The following is a 19857-nucleotide window of genomic DNA, read 5'->3' on the forward strand; positions in this document are numbered from 1 at the left end:
GCGGAGTGTGGCAGAGAGTGGTCGGGTGGCGAAGGCATTGAGTTGCGTTCTGCAGTCGGCTGAGGAGAGTTGGGGGAAGAGGCCAAGGAGCTCGGGTCCGAGGCGAGAAGGACGGTGGTCAGCGACGAGGTCGCGGTGGGAGATCGCTCGTCGCGGGACCTAAGCCAGCCAGCCATTCTCCCTCCCCCAGAGCATCAACAATTCCCCCTTTTCCCCCGCGCTGAGATAGTGCAACAAAGGGGGCCCCGTTCCCACCCCACTCCAAACGTCGTGCCAACGAAACCCGCGAAGGAGCACGGAGTCGGGGCACAGCCACGCGGCCACGTCTGCGGCTCGTCCGCCAACGCGTCACGAGGACGCGGGTAGGACCCACCCGGTCTCGCGGACCTGGCCGCTCCTTCAGGTCCCATGCACACATTGGCCTACAGGCCCGTCTGCCCCCTTGTCTATGAGGGTGGCTTCTTTCCTTTGCTTTTGAGTAAATGTGTGTCGGCGCCGTGTCTTGTAAAGTAGAACTGTATAAGTGTTACCGTGTGTACGCGGATTTGGTAGTAACTCTGCGTCATTGTTTCTTTTGTTTTCCTGATATAGATGCATTTTGACTGTTTGGCTGTATATGTGTGCTTTCCGTGTGTCGCGTAATAAATGTGCATTGTGTGAACTGTTTTCCCGTTTCGCTTCGTCTTTTCTTTATTGACCCTCCATCCTGCTTCACGTAAAGGGTTCGTAGTGGGCTTAATACGCCCGATAATTAATCGGAACTGTCGAGGCTGACGATAACACCGCTCGGTTATCCCGATAGCACGGAACGGACTGCTTAAGCAGTTCGTGTCCGGAGTCGGCCTGCGGCGAGGTACGATTGCCCGGTCGACCATCCGTGCAGGTATTTAGGTAGATCGAATTTGGCGAGCAACCCTATCCTGCGCGGGTGGGCAATTGGCACGGTCGTGGTGGGGTTAAACCCCCACCCGTGACTAGCTCCCGGGGTTGTTCCGAGAGGGTCACTACAGAATTGTCCGTTCCGGTGGCTGAGGTGGCCGCCATTCAAGTCGAGCGGCCGATCGCACGCCGGCGGGCGCGAATTCGCAACAATATGATATGATATAATATAATCACGCACACACTCATTAGCAAATACAACCTGTCACTTCGCTGACGGGAATATTGAGGAGGGGCGGAGAGGGAAAGAGGGGGGAGATCGATATACGTGGATTGAGGGGTCAGAGCAATAAAGGTAGAGATGCGGAGTAGGCAGAGAGAATGTTATGCTTTATGAATGAACACGCACACATTGATACATCGATGATATACATTCATGCTTGGCTGATATTGGCAATTTTTCGCTGATTGGAGTTGGTGTGAGTGCTTGTTACCGATTACAGTACTGTATACAACCGAAAAACCTTGAGTAGCTTTCACTCTTGTTTATGGCAAATTTAAATAAAAACAACGCCGAATTGTAGACATTTCAAGGAGATGTGCAAAACACTATTCTTTATAAACAGCGGGCAACCGTGGTGTGACAGGTAGAAAAATAATTGGCTCGGTAATTTAAAAAGCATGTTAATATGGTAAATGGCTTGGAAATCGGGTGTTATCAAAAATTTTTTCCTTTGAAGTTCACAGAGGAGCATATAACATTTGTAAAGCATACCCGATAACCAAGTGTTTTAGAAACAGTCACGAGGACAAAGGAAAACCTGATAAAGCCTCCATAAGATACGGGATGAAACTTTGTCACCATTGTGCCCGTAACAGGCATGGCATGCCCACACACTCGCGGAGAGTCCCGACAGTTATTGCATGTGCAGAACTGAAATCTGCCACGAAGTCTGGCATCTCCGGCGTTTATAAAGCATTGCAAGCGTATCCAGCGATTCATAGGTATTGATAATATGAGTGAGGAAAGTGGAGGAAAAAAAAAACTTTATCATTAAGAAATTATTGTGGCCTGTTCCAACTCGAAGCATTGTTGAGCAGGCAGAAGAAAATGGCGAATTAAGCTCCAGCGATGTAAATGTGGATGCACTTGAAACCCCATTGAGAGCAAGGTGGCTGAGGATGCATCTGATAAAGGATATAATTAAATAAGGTTGTTAATTGTCTCCAAAAGGGGTGTTTTAATGAACCAAAACACTAAATTTTCACTCATGCACTCCCTTGGAGTTCCCTTGGTATGCATGCACAGTTTCAGGCAGTGAGGTTTCATGAGAGAGACAGAGGACATTTATAAGTGTAGATATACAGTGCCTCAAGAAAGTTTACACCCCCTTTCAAAATTTTTACCTTTTGGTGTCTTGTAGACTGGAATTAAATTGCATTAAATTATACTTTTTCCATCTTTATTTACACATCATAACCCACAAATTCTACAAATTTGAGAAAATTTATTAAAAATATAAATGTAGAATATCTTGGTTGGATAAGTGTCCACACCCCTGAGTTTATACTTGATGGAAGCACATTTGACAGCAATTATAGCTGAGTCTGTTGGGATAGGACTCTAAACTTTTTGCACACCTTGATTGGGTAATATTTGCCCATTGTTGTGTACAAAACTGTTCAAGTTCAGTCAAGTTGCGTGGGGAGCGTTGATGGCCAGCAATCTTGAAGTCATGCCACAGATTTTTCTATTGTGTTTAGGTCGGGGCTCTGAGTGGGGCCACTCAAGAATAATTATCTTTTTGTTCCTTTGCCACTCCAGTGTTGCTTTGGCTGTGTGCTTCGGGTTGTTGTCATGCTGAGAGGTAAACTTCCGTCCCATTTTCAGTTTTCTTGCAGAGGCCAGCAGGTTTTCCTCAAGGATTTTCCTGTATTTTGCTCCATCCTTTTTCTCTTCTATCGTGACAAGTGCCCCAGTCCCTGCTGATGAGAAACATTTCCATAACATGATGCTGCCACCACCATGCTTCACAGTAGGGATGGTGTTCTTTGGGTGATGTGCTGTGTTAGGCTTGCGCCAAAAGTAGCATTTTGCATTTAGGCCAAAAAGTTCCATCTTGGTTTCGTCAGACCACAAAACTTTTTGCCACATGGCTTCAGAATCTCCGAAGAGCTTTTTTTTTGCATACTTCAAATGGGACTTGAAGTGGGCTTTTTTTTGGCATCATGGCTTCCTTCTCCCCCCCCCCCTGCCTACTGTACAGGCCAGACTTGTGGAGTGCTTGGGATATTGTTGTCACATACACAGAGAGACCAGTTTTTGCCATAAAGGCATGTAGCTCTTTTAAAGTTGCCATTGGCCTCTTTGTGGCCTCTCTGGTCAGTCTCCTTACTCGGTCATCCAGTTTGGAGGGACAGCCTGATCTGGGCAGGGTCTTGGTGGTACCGTACATCTTGCATTTCTTAATGATTGTCTTGACTGTGCTCCAAGGAATATTCAAGTCCTTTGAAATATTTTGATACCCATCCCCTGATATGTGCCTTTCCGCAACTTTATCTCGGAGGTCTTTTGAGAACGCTTTGGTTCTCATGGTTGAGTCTTTCCTGTGAAATGCATTCCCCAGCAGAGGAAACGTAGTGGAACAGCTGATTTTATTCTGAAATGATCAGAATCGCTGCAATTTAACACAGGTGGGGGGCCAATTAAATTGGTGTGTGATTTTGAATGTTAATGGTTACACCTGAGCTAATTCACAATTGCTATTGTAGGGGGGGGGGTGTGCATTTGTCCAACGAAGATATTCTAGTTTTGTAGTTTTTAAATAATTTTCTGTAATTTGTAGAATTTGTTTTTCACTTGGAAGTAGTGGGTTACGATGTGTAAATATCGGTGAAAAAAAAGTCTGATTTCATGTAATTTAATTTCGGGCTACAAGGCAACAAAAGGTGAAAAGTTTAATCGAGGGTGTAGACTTTCTTGAGGTACTGTATATATCTTGACCTGACAAAGGCGTTGACCTTTGTCAGGTCAAGCTAGATTAGATCTGTGACTTGCTTACAGGTATCATGTAAACCTGTACTGACCTGTTCCATGGTCGGGTTGTCAGTGACTAAACTATCTCCCCCACCAGGTTTTCTGGTGAAGAGGGTGTATAGATATGGACACCCAGCTCGATTAAAAACAAATTCTGTTAAACGGTGGCGGAGCTCCTTGGGAGCCAACGGTCATCCATTTCAAGTGCCCAACTGTGTCTGTGGACGTCCTCCTGAAGTTGGGTTACTTTATTTATTTATTTATTAAAATTTTGGAAGACTTGTGGCAGGATTTGCATTCCGACCACTGTAAAACCAACAAATGCAAGGAAATCTGACAACCCACTCCGTGGGAGTACCTCCTGTGCTGCTACTCTTCGCGGGGCAGCTCACCGGATGATGGGATGAGGGCAAAGCCTTCGGGACTCCCATTCCTTAATGATAGGAGGAAAACCACGGGGTAAACCCTTGGGTCAGATTGCGGTGGTGTGTGGCGGAGTGGTGTTGTGGTGTCATCCACCAGATGGTGGTCTCCTTGGGTTAACCTAAGGCGGTCCCTTCGGGTCTGTGCTTGGAATGTCCTATCCCAAAGAGAGGATGATCACCTGTCTTATGTTCAAATGCTTGAGCTCAGATGATAGGTATTGCAGCACTCTCTGAGGTTCGGAGACCGGATCGTGGTGAGATCATGGCGGGTGGTTACACCTACTATTGGTCTGGTCACTCTTGTCGTTACCATGCCCAAAGAGTTTCTGTGGCTGTGTCCAATAAGCTGACTCCAATGCTAACTGAGGTAGCACAGGTCAACGAGCGTATTATGAGACTAAGGATTCGTCCTCTCCTTGGGTGTTGTTTCCCTGGTCTCTGTGTATGCTCTGACTGAGGCGAGTGATCTCACCGTGGAGGACGCATTCTATGCCGCACTCGAGTCTGTGGTTGATCAATGCCCCAGGCGAGATACTCTTCTAGTCTTGGGGGATTTCAATACATTGACCGGAACTGGTAGGGATGGCTATGAGACAGGTGTTGGTCCCCATGGGTCTGGAACTGTGAACCAGAATACCACTAAGTTCCTTGACTTTGCCATAAGTCATGGACTTAGGGTGGCTGGTTCATGGTTTCAGTGCCGACAGGCTCATCGCTGGACTTGGTATTCCAATGCTGGTGGTGTGGCAATGGAGATTGACCATGTGCTCGTTGATGGTTACTGGACGATGATCCAGATCTGAAGGGTCTACCGAGTGCTCAATACTGACCACGGGCTTATTGTAGCAACTCTGAAGTTTCAACTTAAATGTGGGAGAATGGCACCATCCCAGCCTCAGCTAGATGTTGGCAAGCTCAAGGATGAGAGTAGCCGAGGAGTTTGCGAACAGGCTGAGTGGATCCTGAGGGATCTTTGAGGGATCCTGAAGAGTTGTGGAGTGCCTTCAAGACCACCGTCCTTAATGTTGCCGGTGGATGTCTTGGAACTCACCAAAGGGCGCAGAAGAATTTTGTCTCTCAAGGGACACTGGATACCATTGACCAGAGTTGCAGTGCCAGGCTGAATGGCAGAGCTGAGCTGTTCAGTAAAAAAATATATATATTAGCGTATAACTGAAAGTGCACTTCGGATGGACAAGGAGGCCTATGTGCGAGCGATATGTGAGAGGATAGAGCATCACCTGTGGTCAAGTGATTCTCGTCATGCTTACAGGGGAATTCGTGCATTGCGTCCCGCCAAGCCTGTCCCTCGGTGTACTGCAGTTAGAGCGGAGGGTGGTGGGCTCTTGACAGAAGAGTCCGAATTGAAGGCCCGCTGGGCCGGTTACTTTGAGCGGCTGTACCAGGCTGATCCACCAGCTGTGAAGCCTGATGTCATGGGTCTTACTATCCCTATTGCTGACCCTCCAATCAACTGTGATCCACTTTCATTTGTGGAAACACAGGCTGTGGTGAACTGGTTGAAATGGGGTGAAGCTCCAGGGATCTGTGGCATCCATGCTGAACTTCTCAAGGCTGGTGGAAATGCTGTACTCATGTCGTTGCATGCAGTTCTGTGCTCTGCTTGGAAAACAGGCAGCATCCCAACTGACTGTAAGAGGGGCCTTGTTTGTCCCTGTCTGGAAAGGGAAGGGTGATCGCCAGGACTGCAACAACTACCGAGGGATGATGCTGCTCTCAGTGCTGGACAAGGTCTTTGCTCAGATAATTATTGATTGGGTTCGACACCATCTGCTTGTGCCCCAGCATCCAGAGCAGTCACGTTTTACACCAAAGAGGTCAATGGTTGACCATATCCTTGTTCTTCGGGTCCTCACCAAACGCAGATGATAGTTTTGGCAGGGGCTGCTTGCAGCTGATGTTGATCTCTGCAAAGTGTTTGACTCAGTTAATCGGGATGCCCTCTGGAAGATTCTTGATCTTCGTGGGGTGCCACCAAAACTGATCAATCTGATGCCTGAACTACACTCTGGTACTGCGAGTGCTGTGAGATGTGGTGATACCATCTCTGACTTATTTTCAGTTGTTACTGGAGTTAGTCAGGGGTGTGTTCTGGCCCCCACACTTTTCAGCACTTGTATGGACTGGATTCTGGGTAGGATGTTGGAGAGATCAAGCTCCAGTACATCGTTTGGGAATGTCAATATCTCATTTATTATGAAGATGATGCAGTCATCTTTGCGAAGATTCGATGTTCTTTTGGGGGCCCTCGAGGTGCTGAAGTCTGAGTCGGTGGGATTATGCGTTTTCTGCGTCAAAACTAAGATCCAGACTTTCATTGACATCTTGGATGTTTCTATCTTGTCTATACCAGTTTGTGGTGTGGATGTGAAGGTTACGGAGAGGTTCACTTGCATTGGCAGTGATATTCAGGTCTCTGCTGACTGTGAGTCAGAGGTCAATTGACATCTGGGTCGGGCCTCTGGAGTCATGGATTCACTGGACTATGGGGTGTGGCGCTGCCGGGACCTGTGAAGAAGGATGAAAGTCCAAGTCTTCAGGTCCTTGGTGCTTCCAGTCTTGTTCTATGGATGTGGGACTTGAACTCTGACCAGAGATCTGAGACGGAGACTTGATTCCTTTTGTACCAGATCTTTTTGGAGAATCCTTAGCTATTGCTGGTCGGACAAATGAGACTTGTTACCTGCATAGTCCGTGAGCATCAGCTGTGGCTGTTTGGACATGTGGCTCGTTTTCCTGACGCTGATTCTGCTCACCAGATTTCCTCAACGAGGGAGTCTCATGAGTGGAGAAGGCCAATGGGCTGATCATGTGCCTCATGGTTGCAGCAGGTTGATCAGCATCTCAAGGAGATGGAGATGGGCCAGGCATCTGCCTGGGGGATGGCCAGACTGAGGCCCCTGGAGTACTGGCGGAATGTGGGTGCATGCTCCCATACCTGACCTGACCTGTATATATCTGTACTCGTACGTGTCTGTGTCAGTATATTGTGAGTTAAGAAGGAACTCTACTGTGCAAATTGAAATTTACGTTCATCCAGGTTCAGTCGAGTTTGAAGCAACTGACATTCTCCCCCTCTCCTCTCTTGTGACCTTTAGTTTTGAATGTAACCTTGACTTGAGATCAAACGTCATGTGGGTGTAGGCATATCCATTGACACATTTGCACGAAGTTCCATTTTCTACTGACTGCTTACGATAAAATAAACTGTTCTTAAGAGAGATGTGTTGTGGAGTCTGTATTTTCTGTGAACTGGGCTTCATGATGACAGACATTGTCTTGCTGGATAGTTGGTTGTAGTTGCTGTTGATGTATTTGTTTGAACTCGCTGATAACCTGTTCTTATGATCGGTTAATTCTCCCAGACTTACAGACGGGATGACTTTGAGCAGGTGCTATATGATACACATTTACACACCCACACCCAGCCACTCTGAACCCCTGGGACAATGAAAAAACCCCTTAAAAAATTTTTTTTTAACCTCTTAAAACCTTCCTGGGCACACCAAATCCAATCACCAGTTTTCAACTGGATCTATCCAGTGGTTCAACAGTGCATACAAGTGAAACATGCACAAACAGACACTTCTCAAATTATATAGACAGTGCTATGATAACTGTCCAAGTCTTTCCACATGTGAAAGGACATTCGTTATTGTTGAAGACATTTTCATTGCACGAGTTGAGACTTTCTACTGTTTTTCTGTTTTTAAATGTACGGATAAATGAGAAAATGTTACAAGTGATTTATATTGACACTTACTGTGTTACCGTGTGCATTGCTCTTGTAACCTTATGCAGGTTTCGGCTGCATTTTGAGCGAGAGAGCCGTGATGAGATCGAGCGGCGGAAACGGGTGTCACGTGAGCATGTGCTAAGACTGGTCTCTGAAAAGGAGCTGGAGGTCGATGTTGATGAAATTTACCGGCCAGGCTCAGGTCAGTTTTTGGTCACCATTGACGACTAGAAATCGCTGCCATTTTAAGGTTGGGGAATTGTCATCAACACAGCACTGTCAACCTCGGGTAGCATCAGAAAGTTAATTGTCAGCTGTTTTATTGTGATATTTCTTTGTTACCAAACAATTTAACTGATGTTATTCACTTGTGTTATGTCATTTGTATTTCTAATCATTGTTTTCCCCTGTAAATCACCGAGAATTAATGGTATTGGAAATTATCATGGAATCGCAGATAGGATATGTATAAATAATTTTACTGATACATGTATAAAACTATACATTGTTACAGAAGATATACAAAAACAAAATGAGTACATTGAACTGTATTTGGTATGTGAGTGCTTTTCTTTAAATCGAGTAATTTTTTTTTTCATGCTCTCATAAGTTCAATGCTTGATTGTGGAATGTTGTTCCAAATATCCTGTCACCCTTTCCACAATTCATCCAAGGTGTTTGGTTGCCATTTTATGTTCTTAGTACAAGGCATCTTTAATGTGAGTGTTCCATAAGATCAGCCTTTTTGCATTCCAGATATTTTTCACCACAATCTGGAATGTATTAAAAATGCTGATGGAACACACATTGGCTGAATGCTTGAGGACATTGTGCTTTTGGAAGATAAATCCCGACCCAACAGGACGTGTTCCTGAGGGATAAAAACCTGCCTGTACTTGTCTGCAGTCGATGTATATTGTTGCGGTTTTGGAAGATCCCGGAGAGACGCATCCAGCGCATAAGGGTTCTCTGGTGTTGTAATAATAATAATAATATCTGAAGCAATTTTGTTTAGCTAAATTACCTCTCCCCTCATATCAGTGGACAGGGAAATGTGTTGTGTTTGTGGAGCAGATTCGAATCTCCTTTGTAATTCTTTAGAAATCCCCACTCTTCTTATCACTCCTCTTGTGTGTCTTTCTCTCTCTCTATCTCTCTCTCTCTATCTCTCTCTCTCTCTCTCTCTCTCTCTCTCTCTCTCTCTCTCTCTCTCTCTCTCTCTCTCTCTCTCTCTCTCTCTCTCTCTCTCTCTCTCTCTCTCTCTCTCTCTCTCTCTCTCTCCACCACCCTCAATCCCTCTGTCTCTGTCTCTGTCTCTCTTTGTCAGCACCTCTTTGCAGTGCATCCATACATGCTTTTCAACACACAATATTGCACCTCGCAAAACCCATACAACAACTCGCTGTAAATCCAAGACAACGCATCATGAAGTAGCGCAGCCCGGAAGTGCGAATCTCTTCAACAAGCAAGCAACAGCAAAACAAAGTTCCATAGAAGGGCAAGCTTGGTCGTGAGCTTCATTGCCGAATCATGGGCTCAGACAATGGGCACAGCATGGCGACAGGAATGCACCAATGGGGAGACTGCACCGCAAAACGTCAAGCTGCACTGGAGGGGTGGGTCCCAGAACCACGCCTCGCCGAGGAACTTTATATGCACGAGAAATACAATATTTGGGGCTGGTATGCATCCTTGGAAAGTTTAAGGAGTCAAGACTGAACCTCTGCGAGAACGAATGGGCTGATGCCACGGTGCAGAAAATTGATGAGGTGCGGAGTTTCCCTGGATGTGCCGGCCGACACCGATTCACACATACCTTCTGTACCTACTTTTAATTTGTTTACTTTGAACACACAAAGAGGTCAACGATTATACCCTCGATTCATTCAGGGCTGGGTTACTGACTCGCATTCACGATTTCCTCTGTCGTACCATGAATATTTTCCCGCACTTCTCCCCAGATGGCACACCACATCATTACCCCCCCCTCCGAACCCCACTTCCTCTCTCCCCCTCCCTGTTTCACATTGGGACCAACGTAAACCCGTAGGTTTGCGTCGGATGAGCGAGGGGTCGCCAACAAGTCCTGCCTTCCCCTCTCTCTACCTCCCTTCCTTATTTAATTTCCTGAAGTGGATGAGGTGCCTGCGTGTGTATAATCGTGCCAATCACACTTGGCTATATAAAAAAAAAACGTGAAAAACATTTTTCATAAAAGAGTGATTATGTCTCTTCCATTGGAAATATAGACGGTGATTTGCAACAAGGCCTCATGACCAGTGGACAGAAGCGTTTTTAAAAAAAAAAAAACAAACAAACAATAAATTCAAAGCACAGGGAGGTGAAATTGGCTGCACATCATGTGCAGCATGTGCAGTAGGGTGTTCCAAAAAAATGAAAGTTTGATTTTTGCTGCTCCCTGATTTTGCCTTTGTTCCAATACCCCATAAGAACTTATAGGTCAAAAATGAACAAAATTCCATGATATTTAGGGGTTCCTCAAGTTGGCACAATTATGCCCATTATGGAGAGGGCATTTTGCACTGCAATGTCAAAAAGCTCATCTAGGTCTCCTTGGAAAAACTATTCTTTCATCCTATATGACTGCTGTGGTTTTTGAAAATATCGAACAACCATATTAATAGTGAAGTGTACTGCGTTGTGCATATTCGACGGCAAGTTGTCAGTTACAGTTTGGCAAATGTCAACAATATTGTGCCAACTTGAGGAACCCCTAAACATCCTCCAATCTGCTTCATATTTGGTGTGTATGTTTCTACTGTCAAATGGAACAAAGGCACACCCAGGGAGCATGAATATTCATACTTTTATTTTTTTACCCCCTATTATGAAGCACCCTAATGTGCAGAGTAGAACAAGTGTTCATTTATGTCTGTAGGATGTCGAATAACTAAAGAAGATAGAAGCACACCTGACGCTAGGCTGAGGATTCAGACTTTGGTATGCTCATGAAGCTGTATCGTCAAAATGAAATGTCCCAGAAGATAAAGAAAATAGGGTCACATATGTACATGTAGTGTTTCAAAATAACGTTTTTTTTTTTCTTGCTACGAATTGAATTACATTTTCTAGTCTCCTTGAATATTTCAAATAAAATAATTCCAACCCATCATTTTTCACGGGGTTTTATACTCAAACTCCACGACAAATACACGGACACATCAACTTAAAATAACTGCAGAATTTAATGATGAGATAAATATCTACAAGGGTAATTCAAAAGGTAATGATAATAATGTGAAGTAATTAAATCCTAAAGTCGAGGTGCCTCTACACACTGACTTAAATACAGACAAGGGGAAGTGAAATAAAAGAATCCTTCCTTTATTCTGGCACTTTGCTGGCACTTATTCCACAAAGATAGTCTTTGTGGAACTTGGAATTGAGGCATTTCGTCCTGCACATGCAGACGCGCCCAAAAATGGTGCCAAGCCGCACTCTCTCAGTGGGAAAAACGTATGTCGGGCAATTCATTAGCGGTATTCAACACCAATTGTCAGAGACCCCATGCAGATGCTTCGTGCGTCGATCGTCCTCACTGACTCACTGTTTGACATACACGAGGCTCCGGGGTCCGTCTCTCATGACCCAACCAAGAGCCAATTCACCTCAGCACAAATACGAGAATCGTGCCGTCTTCATGCATCGAAGGAAAGCCAGCGGTCAAACCCTGTTCTTACAGGCCATCTCCTCGCTCCGTTCACTCTCGACCATGTGCGTCCCTCACACCGAACTTGTGCAACAATGCCACCAATCTCCTCGCGTCCGACCTCTCCTGACGTCGCACTGAACAACCGTACCACCTCTGGAGTGTGGCTTGCTCGCACGAAACCTGGGAAGGCGGGGCTTCTGCACGCTGAGCTCGCTTGTTTTTATGGTTGTAATAAAAGCGCAACTCCATCATTGCTGGTTTGTAATACAAAAACATAGGGAAAAGTCACAGGGGGGCAATTACATACTGGGGGAACTTATCCTTAATCCTCATCTAATTAACACCACACCACCCCCTGTGAGACACGTAACACTTAAGCTCACAGTTCCCCTACTTGATTACATCGAGATATCTCCTACACGTCCATGGACCAAACAACTCTATTCAATCCTAATTTTCCTCCATGTACCCCCACAACCATAACTATATACATATACATATACATATACATATACGTGCAGTATTACAAAAGTTAATTTGTTTATTACTTGGTGATGAAAGTTTGTCTGTCTGAGTGTTTGTCACACTTTTTAGCCACAGTTTTCAAGCAATCGTTCTGAAATTTTTTGTGTGTGTGTGTGTACGTCACCGGCCAAGGATAGCAATGCTTAATTTTGGTGAAGATCCGGTTGTGAGAAATTTTTAATTTTAAAGTGATTCTTCACCATTGAGGGCTGCGGCCAAAAACTATGTATCGCATGATATATCAAAATGTTGTGGATGAGTTGACAAAACTATGTGGATGAGTTGGTAAGGTGACAAGAAAAAGCTGATTCAATGTTGTTGAAGGTCTGGATTCAGATCCAACCTCTAGGTGGGATACAAAATGGAAACTGTTCAGCCTGGTAGAAGTATGTGCTCAACTGAGTGCCGTTCCGTTTTGCCAAGTGTCAATCTAAGTTTGTTTTTTTTTAATTTTTTTTATTTCATAAATATATACTGGTACTTCAAAAACATTTTTTTTGGCACCATGTATAAGCAGTAAGGTTGGGTAATGAAGATGCATGGCAGTACGGCTTAGAGGTATGCACACTTTCTTCAAAGCTGTCTTACCTGGGTTTGAATCTTGCTACAGCTATAAACTGTCATCCCGGCATTTCACAGGTAGGGTGTGTGTCATCATTAAAAAGGTGTCCTGTCTGCTTGCATTACTTGGTGTCCTGTCTGCTGGAGTTAAAGATCCCACGGTGTCCTTCGTGAAGAGTTGGTGAGCTATCACTGGCACCATGGCCAAATTCCCAATTCCTGCCCCAGCCTTCGTCGCATGTCAGGCCTGGCCAGCCAGTTCATGAAAGATTTGAGTAAAGCTTACCCCAGACAATCCTGCAAGAACATGGGAATAATTGTGCCATTAAAGAAGAAGAAGCAGCTTGCTGACGAAGGTGATGTGAGCTGATTTCCAAGCAGATAGAAGACCATTGGGGAAAATTATCAGGTGAATGGAGTAGAATGTTTGAAGTACAACTTCTGTGTTTTGATTAAGTCCTTCATCAAAGTGATGTGTAATAGTGTGCATACATACATACATACATACATACATACCTCTTTAATACGATGAAATATATGCAATCTAGGTCCATCATATAGAGGGAATTTTAAAAACAGATGGTTCATATCTTCAGGTTTCCTACAAGTATCGGAGGTCCCAGTAGAGTGACACCTTATCCTATGGAGGTATGAATTAAGACAGAGCAGAAGGAGGGATGACAGCCTTTCTTGAATAAATATGCTTAGTTATAAGACTGAATTCTTAAAATTTTCAGTTTTTACTCCTGATTTCGACAGTTATTTCATCAAGGAGATTGGATTCTCAAATCCGAAGCCAGAGTTTGATGATGTACTTGAATTAGTACGTGAGAGATGATTGTGGTTCCAAGTCAAGGCAATTTTGAGCAGGCCAAACAAAATGGTGGCTTCAGAACCCAGCGATGTGACAGAGGGCTGACCAAGATGGTGGGCCACCATTTTGGTATCACTCGTTTAGTTTTTTGTTGTGATGAGCACCCCCTAAATTATCTTCAAAAGGGGTGTTTAAATTTACCCAAACACCCAGTTTTCATCCATGCACTCCCTTCATGCTCCCTAAGAATACATGCAAAGGTTCGGGACGCTAGATTTCATGGTTTTGGAGTTATGGAGGAGACTCACTGACACACACTCACTGACACACACTCACTGACACACACTCACTGACACACACTCACTGACACACACTCACTGACACACACTCACTGACACACACTCACTGACACACACTCACTGACACACACTCACTGACACACACACACACACACATACACACATACACACATACACACATACACACATACACACATACACACATACACACATACACACATACACACATACACACATACACACATACACACATCTCGGGTGAATAGAGCAGAATACTTGAAGTATAATTTCTGTGTTTTGATTAAGTCCGTCAGCGAAGTGACGGGTTATAATGTCTTGTGTATAAATCAATAAGTAGTTAGGCAGGCATATATACATAATATTGTGACCGTTCAGGGGGTTGATGGAGGAATTTTATAGGGAATTTAGAAGTAATAGAGTTGTTTGGTCTGTGGACATGTTGGAGACATCTCGATGTAATTAAGTAGGGAAACTGTGAGCTTCAGTGTTACATGTCATCATACGGAGGGTGTTGTTGTGTTAATTCGCTCAGGAGTAAGAATAAGTTCCCCCAGTATGTGATTACCCCCTGTAACCTGTTCCTACATTTTTGCATTTACAAGCAAGCCAAATGTGCCGAGCAGGCAGAAGCCCTGCCTCCAAGGGTGACGGCGGGCGAAATCACGCCTCCAAGGCCGATGATTGATGGGCGTGACGTCAGAAGGCTGGCTTTCCTTTGACGCGTGAAGACGACGGCATGATTCTTGTATTCGTGTTGAGGCAAATTGATTTGGATGGTAAAGCAAGATGCTGGCCTTTGGCTATTGGTTGGGTCATGTGGAACGGACCCCGAGCCTCGTGTATGTCAAATAGTGGGTCGGTGAGGACGATCGACGCACGAAGCAGCTGCACGGGTCTCTGAGCCTTGGTGTTGAGTGCCACTCGTAGATTGCCTGGCGTACGTCTGTCCCGCTACGAGAGAAGCAACTTGGCGCCATTTTGCATGCGTCTACACGCGCAAATAGAAGCGCCTCAATTCCAAGTTCCACAAAGGCCATCTATGGGCCAAGCTAAGTACCAGAGTAAAGGAAGGGTTTTCTTTTTATTTTGTTTGTATTTAAGTCTGTGTGTCGAGGAGTCTTGACTTAGAGTTTTATTTATTTCACGTTGTTATCATTACCTCTTGAATTATTGTCCTTTGTAAATATTTGTCTATTTGCATTAAATGTGTTCATTTTAAGAGGCTGTATCCATGTATTCATCGTGGGGTTCGAGTATCAACCCCCCTGTACCTCTGTCATTGCGCCCTTTTCCCGCGCGTGCTCGCATTAATCTCTGAGAGTTTCGGCTGTAGGCCTCCAAGGGAGAAGTACGACCACCTGGGGCTGGCAGTGTTAACTGCTCGTCACTACAATCTGTGTTGGGGGGGGGGGGAGGTTAACCCTAAACCGGCTACCCCCGCTACAAATATATATTTAGTTTGCGGTTGCAAAAGCAAAGGTACCCGGAGTTGGAATGCTGGGTCGCTCTTCCCACCCCTTTGTACTTTTGTACCTCTCACCCCTTTTTGATTCACTGGCTTTGCTCATGGGGATGGGGATGGTGTGACACCTTGTTAGGATGAAAAACGATACCTGACAAATTGCAGATGAGCTCCCTCCGGGAACCTGAATGCGACATGCCGCTGACATCGTACGCATAAATTATATGTCATGCACACTTGCTGACTGATGATTAGCAGGCCAGAGACAACATTTTTGTGTGGGAAATGATGCTTGTTGCTATTATGTCGTGCAGAATTTGCTGTTATAGGACTCCACCTGTGTCTTGCTACCTCATCAAGTTTGGGCATCCAATTTGTGTGTTTGTATGTGTGTGTGCGCGCACACACACACACACACACACACACACACACACACACACACACACACACACGTAAAACTCTTCCATATGTGTATGGAAATCCATATTTTTGTAATGACCAATATGGAGGTTTCCATGTTTTCGGCAAGAAAACATGCTGTGAATATAGGGAATTGAGATGTTATTCCGATATTCTGATTAGTTTCTTAAACCATTTCATCTGGATAGGATGCAATGCCAATGCATCATGACCACGGTTATGTGAATTACTCCCATGGTAGTTATTATTATTTGTTTTTTAATGAGGTATTTTTGTGGAAGTTAGCCAGGTTAAAAAAAAGCTTGCAAGCACGTTACTGTGATCAGATGTCCGCCAAGCAGGAGAACGTCTGTCTATGTCAGTAAATAAGGAAAGAGCATCCATTGTTGTATTTCTCCCATTGCTGTTCCCTCCGATGAACTTCACGGAAAATACTTTACATTGCACGAAGTAAAGACACCATTCTGCTGCAAAACTTGAGGATGACTTTTTTCCCGATGAAGCTTGTGACCACATCGATGAGACCAAGGAACTTTATGGCAGAGGCCATTTGGCCCATCATGCCTGTGCTTCACCACCACCACCACATGAAATGAATCCATCAGGCTCTCGACTCGGTTTCATTGGAGGGACGGTGGGGGGGGGGAGGAGTGTGGATGGGATAGGCACAGGGACTGGTATTTATAAATGTAAATAAAATCAATATTTTAAAACTAATTCGTTTATTATGACTTACAACTTTCCCTTGTACACATGGCATAGTGTGTGTTTGCTGGTCCCTGCTGGAGGGGGTGGTTAAAATTGTTCATTCTGTTGGTGTCTTTTTAGAGAACATGACCAATTTTAACCTCCCCCGGGGATTTGCCATTAAAGCCGCACTGAAATGATTTTTCACATGTTTAAATCTGCAATGGCCAGTCACCACACCGATAACAGTTTATTACAAGGAGGCACAGGACGCCAAAAACTAAGAATCTCGGGGCAAAAGATAGACTGACATGAAAACGGGCAGATAAATCAATAAATATAATACACTTGCGATGCGATAACGAAAACCCACTTGATACAGGAAATGTAATCTAATCAAAATGGCCACAAGTGCACAACAGAGGGTGTCAGCAAAAGTCCTGCAAAGGTATGTGGTCGTCAGTATTGATTTATTTTATGATAGAATGCTGTACCAACTAACTGAAAAGTGTTCCCAGCAATGGATGCTCAAGTGAAATTAAAAAAAAATAAAAAATTCACTGTGATTTGCATAGTTTTTGTTTGTTCTAATTTTTGCTCGTTACTTTAATTTTTTTTTTTCAAACGTTCTGCAGTTTCACCCGTGTATCTATCTCAGACATCCTTTACCAAGACGCAACATCGCACTTGTATTGATCCACCCCCATGCTTCAATGTAACAGTTGTACACTATTCCATTCCATGGTTTGCCTTTGAACAAACCACCATTGCTCATTTCCAAACAGTTCACACTCAGAGTTGTCTGTGAATAGCACCTTCGAACAAGTTTCGTTATCCCACTGTTTTGTTTCTGCTGCCCATTTTGGCCTTTCTTTGTATTGCCTCTCCTCAATAAAGGTTTTTGGGAAGCTACACATCCTGTGCTCACGTGCATCTTGCTGTCTTTGAAGAAACATTAACTCTTGTACTTTCAGCTCGGTCATTCACAATATCTCTCCTCGATGATCGTCTCTCACTTAGCCAACATACCTTGGGTTAATTTACACCACTTTTGGAGAGTTTGGGCTTTCTTCCTCGACTGCTTCTATTACCAACAGTTCTAGTTTTGCATACCCTCTTAAGTCTTACCTCCAACTCCTGCTGAAACGTTGAGTTTGGTGGCCATCTTCCATATGGAGTGGCCTTTTCGAGCTAAGACTTTTATTTCCGTGTGGTTGTTATGTGATATTTCCTTCCCAGGAGCTATTGTGTGTAATTAATGGAAAAAAAAGTACACTGATGTCGACTCGTAGCTTGTGATCTTCACATAGTCTATGCCATGATGGAGAGACCAAAGTATTTAGGCAGGCATATCTCCTCCATGAGTGGAGATCAATAGTTAGCCGTCTCAGGTTTTTATTGACTGTGGGATGTTTACTACGTTTTTTGTCTCCCCCTCAATTCCCTGACACCCCCCCCCCACTCACCTCTGGGACAACTTTTTTTTCTTGATTTTTCACAACTCTATTCAGTTATGATTAACATCATACCGATCAAACTATTAGTTCCTACAACACCCCAGTGAAGGTTTTCCTTGGATACACAGGAAACTTACCTTATATAGGTTTAGCCAAACTGTGGTTGCTGACCATTGAATCTGAGGATTGCTGGCCACCATTTACCATATGTATGCCTGGTTTGGCTTAATGGTTAGGGTGGTGGGCTGTGGATCCACGGATACTGAATTCAAACCCCACTCGGCTGTTGAATCAATACCAGGTGGAGTTGTGACGCTGCCTGTCATCCTTCCAAGATCGGCAAAATGAGTGCCAGCTTGCTGGTATCTTGTGTCGGAGTGGTGACCCATCCAGGATTGTGCCCATTAGCCCAGGAGACTGCTTCGGCAGCACCAACACTCTGCACAACAGAGTATGGTCCCAATGGATGGATGGATGGATGGATCCACCATATGATGAAATGATTGTATGCTTATCTCCTATATCTGAGAAGCCATGTCATCCCTGATTTGTTGCCCTCAGAAGGCCATATAGCTGATGGAGTAGTAATAGCAGAACTAGTCTCACCATCCTTGATTCGCACAACCTTACGGATAGTTTCGAACCTGTTAATAAAACTGCATCCATTGTTGTACAATCTGATGAACTTTTATTCGCACCAAGATGGAAAAATTGCAGTTACTGACACCTGTTTTAACTTCTTTCTTTTTTTCGCAAATGACTTGTATATGTATAGCCAAGCAACGCACATTGAAACGACAACTTTTTGTTGCTGATTCTGTACTTTGATTGTTGCTTATGAGATTGACATCCAGTATTTTTGACTTCCCCATCCTCTCCCAATCGTCTTGTTTCTACCAGTTCTGGACTTTCCACGCCGCCCTCCATGGTCATACAACATGTCTCGTGAGGCATTGTGGACACGTGAGGAGCGCGTTTTTGAAAAATATCTAAAGGAGGTCCATGATGCCTTTCCATCTGTCAAACTCAGTTACTTTGAACATAACCTTGAGGTATGTCTACCCCTTGCCACCATACTGCACCGTTGTAACAATTTTTCTGATTCTTTAAATCGTAAAGAAGTTAACGGCAGAGCATTGTGCTTTGGAAAAGCGGAACCGCTGTTGCTTTGCAGACATGGCGACAGTTATGGAGGGTGCTGGAGATGTCAGATATTGTTCTGCTCATCACAGACGTACGACATCCAGTGAGTTCTGATTGGTCGGAATGAGTGCTGATGATGGTTATGCATAGCCCAGTTCTGGGACATTAATTGATTTGAGTTGTTCTGGCCGAGGGAGATTTTTGGAGTATTGCAATGCACGTATAGACTTGGGAGTTATAAAGGAGTGTTGCAATGGATGGTGGATGAAAAAAAATGGTTTCATTCAATGAATGGAAGTTGTTCACAAAGATTGGGTGAAGATGTTTTCACCTCCACTCGCAGTGGCTTGTTTAAGTTAATTGGGTGCAATGTGATTGTAGAAGGGAAATTTCTGGGCAGACTGTTTTAACTAGAGTGTGTGTGTGTGTGTGTGTGTGTGTGTGTGTGTGTGTGTGTGTGTGTGTGTGTGTGTGTGTGTGTGTGTGTGTGTGTGTGTGTGTGTGTGTGAAACATGCTTTTTAATTTTTTTATTTTCTGCAGAAGTTAATTAATTAATTAAAATCTTGCTCTTGAATCAATGGGTTGCTCTCCTTGCTCTCCCTCATGCACAGATTTATCCCCTCTCGTCTTCAGCTGTCCTACCCGTCTTCCCGCCCATGGTTCACTGAAGCTTGTGACGAGGCAGTTGTCCTGACA

General features: G+C 44.3%; 1 protein-coding gene across 3 annotated transcripts in view; it reads left to right on the plus strand.

Moving 5' to 3' along the window:
- GNL1 (G protein nucleolar 1) overlaps positions 1–19857 on the plus strand; it is a 79405-nt gene that overhangs the window by 25416 nt on the left and 34132 nt on the right. For all 3 annotated transcript variants that reach the window (XM_085845230.1, XM_085845222.1, XM_085845240.1), the window contains exons 4-6: positions 8164–8300; positions 18918–19069; positions 19192–19263. In XM_085845230.1, coding sequence (XP_085701356.1) covers positions 8164–8300; positions 18918–19069; positions 19192–19263 — 361 coding nt within the window. The remainder of the gene's footprint in view (positions 1–8163; positions 8301–18917; positions 19070–19191; positions 19264–19857) is intronic.

The sequence above is a fragment of the Eptatretus burgeri genome, chromosome 1 (assembly GCF_056783735.1).
Source record: "Eptatretus burgeri isolate ZD-2024b chromosome 1, Ebu_testis_v1, whole genome shotgun sequence".
NCBI classification, from domain to species: Eukaryota; Metazoa; Chordata; class Myxini; order Myxiniformes; family Myxinidae; genus Eptatretus; species Eptatretus burgeri.